An 8207-nucleotide genomic window follows, 5' to 3' on the forward strand; every position below is an offset into this window, starting at 1 on the left:
GGGGTTGGCATTCAGAATGACAACATCTTAATGTCTTTCATTGTTTTTCCCTCCGAGTCTCCAGGCTAAGGCCTGTGTGTGTGTGTGTGTGTGTGTGTGTATATGTGTGTATATATATATATATATATATATATATGTGTGTGTGTGTGTGTGTGTGTGTGTGTGTGTGTGTGTGTGTGTGTGTGTATGTATATATATATATATATATATATATATATATGTGTGTGTGTGTGTGTGTGTGTGTGTGTGTGTGTGTGTGCGTGTGCGTGAGAGAGAGAGAGAGAGAGAGAGAGAGAGAGAGAGAGAGAGAGAGAGAGAGACAGAGAGACAGAGAGACAGAGAGAGATTGGGGCTGTGGCAGGTGTAACCCTGGTCCTCGGAGCATCCCACTAATCTGGTGACTGGCTCACTCAAAGCGTTCGTAGTTCCTGGTCTGTCTCACCCTGGGTACCATGTCCAGCAGCAGTCTGGAGGGAGGGGAGAAGAGAGACATGTCATGTGATACAAGAGTATATGAGATGTGTTAAAACACATTACATTTTTGACTGTGTATAAAACAACTACAATTGTTAAATCGACCATTTTAAAAACAAGCACACATAAAACTTCAAAAAGACACACATCCACATGAGTAGTCATGGAGGATAACAAACATTATAAACTGGGTTGTTCGAGCCCTGAATGCTGATTGGCTGACAGCCGTGATATATCAGACCATGTACCACAGGTATGACAAAACATTTATTTTTACTGCTGTAATTACATTGGTAACCAGTTTATAATAGCAATAAGGCACCTCAGGGGTTTGTGGTATATGGCCAATATACCACGGCTAAGAGCTGTGTCCAGGCACTCTGCGTTGCGTCGTGCGTAAAAACAGTCCTTAGCCGTGGTATATTGGCCATATACCACACCTACTCGTGCCTTACTGCTTAATTAAAATCTGGGACTTATTTCCATTGTGGTCCTCTCTAACTGTAAGATAAGATAGTCACTTTCTTTTTCCCATGGGGGAATGTGTGTCAGTATACACAATGTGGTCCTATTTATGGCTAATGGGTGTGTAGCATGTGTGTCTGTCAGGGTTGGGCTCAATTCCGAATTGAATTGAGAATGCCTCATGAATTCAAATTCAATTCTTGAATTTGAAGCAATGAACAGGATACAGAATTTAAATTCGAATTTGAATGAAAGGAAATATAATTGAATTCAGTGAAATTCCAATGCTTCTTCCATTCGATATTAGGTATAGTCTGTACAAATATACAGTGCCTTGCGAAAGTATTCGGCCCCTTGAACTTTGCGACCTTTTGCCACATTTCAGGCTTCAAACATAAAGATATAAAACTGTGTTTTTTTGTGAAGAATCAACAACAAGTGGGACACAATCATGAAGTGGAACGACATTTATTGGATATTTCAAACTTTTTTAACAAATCAAAAACTGAAAAATTGGGCGTGCAAAATTATTCAGCCCCCTTAAATTAATACTTTGTAGCGCCACCTTTTGCTGCGATTACAGCTGTAAGTCGCTTGGGGTATGTCTCTATCAGTTTTGCACATCGAGAGACTGACATTTTTTCCCATTCCTCCTTGCAAAACAGCTCGAGCTCAGTGAGGTTGGTTGGAGAGCATTTGTGAACAGCAGTTTTCAGTTCTTTCCACAGATTCTCGATTGGATTCAGGTCTGGACTTTGACTTGGCCATTCTAGCACCTGGATATGTTTATTTTTGAACCATTCCATTGTAGATTTTGCTTTATGTTTTGGATCATTGTCTTGTTGGAAGACAAATCTCCGTCCCAGTCTCAGGTCTTTTGCAGACTCCATCAGGTTTTCTTCCAGAATGGTTCTGTATTTGGCTCCATCCATCTTCCCATCAATTTTAACCATCTTCCCTGTCCCTGCTGAAGAAAAGCAGGCCCAAACCATGATGCTGCCACCACCATGTTTGACAGTGGGGATAGTGTGTTCAGGGTGATGAGCTGTGTTTCTTTTACGCCAAACATAACGTTTTGCATTGTTGCCAAAAAGTTCAATTTTGGTTTCATCTGACCAGAGCACCTTCTTCCACATGTTTGGTGTGTCTCCCAGGTGGCTTGTGGCAAACTTTAAACGACACTTTTTATGGATATCTTTAAGAAATGGCTTTCTTCTTGCCACTCTTCCATAAAGGCCAGATTTGTGAAATATACGACTGATTGTTGTCCTATGGACAGAGTCTCCCACCTCAGCTGTAGATCTCTGCAGTTCATCCAGAGTGATCATGGGCCTCTTGGCTGCATCTCTGATCAGTCTTCTCCTTGTATGAGCTGAAAGTTTAGAGGGACGGCCAGGTCTTGGTAGATTTGCAGTGGTCTGATACTCCTTCCATTTCAATATTATCACTTGCACAGTGCTCCTTGGGATGTTTAAAGCTTGAGAAATCTTTTTGTATCCAAATCCGGCTTTAAACTTCTTCACAACAGAATCTCGGACCTGCCTGGTGTTCCTTGTTCTTCATGATGCTCTCTGCGCTTTTAACGGACCTCTGAGACTATCACAGTGCAGGTGCATTTATACGGAGACTTGATTACACACAGGTGGATTGTATTTATCATCATTAGTCATTTAGGTCAACATTGGATCATTCAGAGATCCTCACTGAACTTCTGGAGAGAGTTTGCTGCACTGAAAGTAAAGGGGCTGAATAATTTTGCACGCCCAATTTTTCAGTTTTTGATATGTTAAAAAAGTTTGAAATATCCAATAAATGTCGTTCCACTTCATGATTGTGTCCCACTTGTTGTTGAATCTTCACAAAAAAATACAGTTTTATATCTTTATGTAAGAAGCCTGAAATGTGGCAAAAGGTCACAAAGTTCAAGGGGCCGAATACTTTCGCAAGGCACTGTACATCTTGTAAATAAAACATCCAACATGTCGTTAAACACAGCTGAAGTCGGAAGTTTACATACACCTTAACCAAATAAATTTAAACTCAGTTTTTCACTATTCCTCACATTTAATCCTAGTAAAAATTCCCTGTCTTGAGGTCAGTTAGAATCACCACCTTATTTTAAGAATGTGAAATATCAGAATAATAGTAGAGATAATGATTTATTTCAGCTTTTATTTCTTTCATCACATTCCCAGAGGCTCAGAAATGTACATACACTCAATTAGTATTTGGTAGCATTGCCTTTAAATGGTTTGACTTGGGTCAAACGTTTCAGGTAGCCTTCCACAAGCTTCACACAATAAATTGGGTGAATTTTGGCCCATTCCTCCTGACAGAGCTGGTGCACCTGAGTCAGGTTTGTAGGCCTCCTTACTCACACATGCTTTTTCAGTTCTGCCAAAACATTTTCTATGGGATTGAGGTCAGGGCTTTGTGATGGCCATTCTAATACCTTGACTTTGTTGTCCTTAAGCCATTTTGCCACAACTTTGGAAGTATGCTTGGGGTCATTGTCCATTTGGAAGACCCATTTGCGACCAAGCTTTAACTTCCTGACTGATGTCTTGAGATGTTACTTCAATATAATCACATAATTTTCCGCCTCATGATGCCATCTATTTTGTGAAGTGCACTAGTCCCTCCTGCAGAAAAGCACTCCCACAACATGATGCTGCCACCCCCGTGCTTCACGGTTGGAATGGTGTTCTTCCGCTTGCAATCCTCCCCCTTTTTCCTCCAAACATAATGATGGTCATTATGGTCAAACAGTTCTATTTTTGTTTCATCAGACCAGAGGACATTTCTCCAAAAAGTACGATCTTTGTCCCCATGTGCAGTTGCAAACGGTAGTCTGGCTTTTTTATGATGGTTTTGGAGCAGTGGCTTCTTCCTTGCTGAGCGGCTTTTCAGGTTATGTCGATATAGGACTCGTTTTACTGTGGATATAGATACTTTCGTACCTGTTTCCTCAAGCATCTTCACAAGGTCCTTTGCTGTTGTTCTGGGATTGATTTGCACTTTTCGCACCAAAGTACGCTCATCTCTAGGAGACAGAAGGCGTCTCCTCCCTGAGCGGTATGACAGCTGCGTGGTCCCATGGTGTTTATACTTGTGTACTATTGTTTGTACAGATGAACGTGGTACCTTCGGGCATTTGGAAATTGCTGGATGAACCAGACTTATGGAGGTCTACAATGTGTTTTCTGAGGTCTTGGCTGATTTCTTTAGATTTTCCCATGATGTCAAGCAAAGAGGCATTGAGTTTGAAGGTAGGCCTTGAAATACATCCACAGGTACACCTCCAATTACCTCAAATTATGTAAATTAGCCTATCAGAACTTTCTAAAGCCATGACATCGTTTTCTGGAATTTTCCAAGCTGTTTAAAAGCACGGTCAACTTACTGTATGTAAACTTCTGACCCACTGGAATTATGATACAGTGAAATATAAGTGAAATAATCTGTCTGGAAAAAATTGTTGGAAAAATTACTTCGATGTCCTAACCGACTTGCCAAAACTATAGTTTGTTAAGTGGTTGTGGAGTGGTTGAAAAACAAGTTTTCATGACTCCAAACAATTGTATGTAAACTTCCAACTTCAACTATACATGCATGTTCAATACGGGGGGGAAATACCACATTTCCCAGAATGCATTAGTTTAATCCTGAATTTGACCCAGAGGCCTTCAAAAATAAGCCAAAGAAAAGGAAATATAATTGGCTATTCTAAGCACTAAGGTTAAAAGAGTACATGAACATTGTTTCCAGAGAAAAGTGATATATTCTTTGGTATCTGGAGATGTGACCTGTCAGATTCAATGAAACTCATTATTTGACTAAAATTCTACATCCTGTGGGTGAGTTGATTGGGAGTCAATTCCAAAATGAATAATTGAGCCAAACCCTGATGTATGTACATGTGAGTGTGTGTGAATGTCTTCATGTGACCTTCTGATGTGTCTGTCTGTTTACGTAAGTGAGCATGTCTGTGCGTGCGCGCAGGCTACACTTCTCTTACTTGACCCCATACGCGAGGATGACGAGTCCGATGATGACGCCGATGGAGCCGTCCAGGTACCAGACGTCAGGGTGGTGTCTGAACACCTCAGCACTGATGAGGATGGAGAAACCCATGATTCCCCCCACCATGGAGTTAAACGCTACAGCCACAGAGAGGAACCACATTAATAACACACCATGGAGTTAAATGCTACAGCCACAGAGAAGAACCACATTAATAACACACCATGGAGTTAAACGCTACAGCCACAGAGAGGAACCACATTAATAACACACCATGGAGTTAAATGCTACAGCCACAGAGAAGAACCACATTAATAACACACCATGGACTTAAACGCTACAGCCACAGAGAAGAACCACATTAATAACACACCATGGAGTTAAAAAGCCTGCCTCCATGTCTGTCTGGTGGGAAATGAGTGAAAAGGGTCTGAGAACAGAACAGCAACATCAGACTTATTGGATTGTTGCTTTGTGTGTTGTGAAAACCTGGGGGGAGAGAGAAGGGGGAGGGAGAGGGAAAAAGGGAGAGAGACAGAGACAAAGAGAGAGAGAGAAAAGACCACCAAAGAGAATGAAGGAACAGGTGTATGAGGAGAGAGGGATGGAGGAAGGGGCTGAGGCTCTACTTTGAGCCTGTAGGAGAGGAGTGTCTACAGCTGGACCACGTACACCAGTCACCTCAGCTCTTATTTATTGCCATCATTTGTTTTTTTTAAACTTTCTCCCATTTTTCTCACCTCCCTGGCACAAGGCCTTATATCGCTGCTTTATTTGGCTCCAGTTCAAGTAGGCATGCTGTGCAAGCCCTTGGTACAGTGTGTGTGTGTGTGTGTGTGTGTGTGTGTGTGTGTGTGTGTGTGTGTGTGTGTGTGTGTGTGTGTGTGTGTGTGTGTGTGTGTGTGTGTGTGTGTGTGTGTGTGTGTGCACCTTTGCGGGTCCCTGTGTGTGGTACGTGTGTGTGTGTGTGTGTGTATATGAGTCAGTCTTTCCTGGCCTACCGTCAGTGATGAGGGCTCTACTGGTCAGCACTCTCCCCAGCATGAACTTCAACACAGCCAGGATAATACACATAATCCCACTGACAATAGACACACTGAAGAGGAAGTCATCCTGAGAAATGGAGAGAGAGAAAGAGAGAGAGAGAGAGGAGAGGAGAGGAGAGGAGAGGAGAGGAGAGGAGAGGAGAGGAGAGGAGAGGAGAGGAGAGGAGAGGAGAGGAGAGGAGAGAGAGAGAGGAGAGGAGAGGAGAGGAGAGGAGAGGAGAGAGAGAGAGAGAGAGAGAGAGAGAAAGACAGTGGAGAGGAGAGGAGAGGAGAGGAGAGGGAGGGAATAGAAGGGACAAAAGGTAGAAAATCTACAGTGAGATGAGTAGTTAGTTACGGAGTGCTCTTGTTAAGTCTTCAGCAGTGTCATTAATATTAATATTAATATGGCACAGCCAGGCTTGCAGTATGTGCCTCTCCTCTCCACAAGGTCATTATGTTTGGTATGGTGTCACTGTGATAAAACACTGCTTCACAAACACATGATGCCTCCTATCCAGTATTAGAGCTCTATGCAATCTGTGTCGCTGAAGTGATAGAACAGAAATGTAAAAGTAATTTCCGATTGAGACGAAATATGACCATTTACCGTGAAGGCAGTCTCCGCTAACACGAGAACATTGCATTTAAATTCCAATCACGCTGTAACGCTGAACTTCCGCGATCCGGATTGAATAGAGCCCTTAGTGAAACAAAAGGTGACAAACAGATTGGTATAGACACATGTTGTGTTGATACAATATGCTGTATATCCACTGTAAACTCCAAGGCATTTTTAACTCAAATACTTCTAGTAATTGTACTCAAACTCACTGAAAAGTCATTATTACTTCAAATATTTATGTGGTACTGACTCAAAACAAATTTTTTAAAGATATGAAAACAAATGAACTTTTTTCCCAGCATGCTCTTCTGCAGGTAGATTCTTTTGGACATGTTTCTATTGTCTGTGTTTTGCATGTACATTGAGTGATTCATTGATTAAATGTTTTGCTACACAAAAATAATTGTTTTATAAACTACATTTTTGCACCCATTACTGAAATGGTTTAAATGGCTAAGGTAGTTTCCTCCCCCTGTTCTTAACCCCGGCAGTCATTATGAATGCAGGTTGCGGGTGAATACACATTTCAACTGTTGGATAGCCTAAAGCTGGCTAGATTCCAACAGGAATTACACATCACTATGCAAGCCAGCATCATGTGATTTACAGTTAGGGATGCAAAATTCAGGGACATTTCCCAGGTTTTTCCATAAATCCTGGTTGGAAAATTACTGGAAATATGTTTGTGAAAGATTGTGGAATTTTGCAACCCTACTTGCAGACCTGATGTGGCCTGTAAACTAGGAGTTTCAGGCCAGAGTATAAGGCCTTATGATATATGTAATGGTTCAGTTATAATGATACTATTCACCTAGGAACTCACTTGGTGAAGGCCACAGGACTGAAAATTAAAATTTCTGTCACTAACAAATACAGTCATTGGTGGTAAATCTACAATTCAATCGAAAAGGCAAGGCACACCTTGAAGTTATTGGAGGCGTGGCTTAGTGGGGGCGTTACATTTACGTATATCTTACTCAAAAAAACTGCATTTGTATTACTCATATGAAGGTAGTACTGCTCACTTCAGATATTTAAGTTCCCAGATACACATTTTTGCATACCCTGCCATCGTGATATATCATTCTACCAGGTAGGCCTATTTTACAGGCAACATTTAACACATACGAGTCTAAGACCTGTCTAAGCCAGCATATACAAACACATTGAACAACAGATTCTAAATGGATCAACAGTTAAAAATTTTAATTAAGTTTGTTCTGAGTTGTCTGTACTGTATCTGGGAAATGTAAAAAAAGATCAGGAAACATTAGTTATTTTTTATTTACATGTATTTGACCCCTTATTTTAGCCACTAAACAGTCAAGCCCTATTTTAGTCGGGGAAGGGGGTACTACTAAGCTATATGGAAATGTATTACGGTCATACCAAGGATAATTTTGCTATTTGATTTGAAATTTTAAGACCCCTAAAATATATTGACACAATTATTTGCTGAAACATTTTATTTGGCCTTACTGCTATTCGCCCATACAAACACATTGAATAACAGAATCACACAACCCTCCCCAAAGCACCCCAGTACATTTTGAGTGTTCCCTCTTATTCCCCACGTCAGAAGCCTTTACCGCGTC

General features: G+C 41.2%; 1 protein-coding gene across 2 annotated transcripts in view; it reads right to left on the reverse strand.

The window, feature by feature from the left end:
* Positions 1-276: 276 nt before the first annotated feature.
* The window catches only part of LOC112225636 (transmembrane protein 163), a 100611-nt gene continuing 92680 nt past the window's right edge, over positions 277-8207 (reverse strand). For both annotated transcript variants that reach the window (XM_042306649.1, XM_042306648.1), the window contains exons 6-8: positions 5964-6075; positions 4958-5099; positions 277-467 (exon numbers count right to left, since the gene is read on the reverse strand). In XM_042306649.1, coding sequence (XP_042162583.1) covers positions 407-467; positions 4958-5099; positions 5964-6075 — 315 coding nt within the window. In that variant the 3' untranslated portion in view covers positions 277-406. The remainder of the gene's footprint in view (positions 468-4957; positions 5100-5963; positions 6076-8207) is intronic.

This window comes from Oncorhynchus tshawytscha, linkage group LG26 (assembly GCF_018296145.1).
Source record: "Oncorhynchus tshawytscha isolate Ot180627B linkage group LG26, Otsh_v2.0, whole genome shotgun sequence".
NCBI classification, from domain to species: Eukaryota; Metazoa; Chordata; class Actinopteri; order Salmoniformes; family Salmonidae; genus Oncorhynchus; species Oncorhynchus tshawytscha.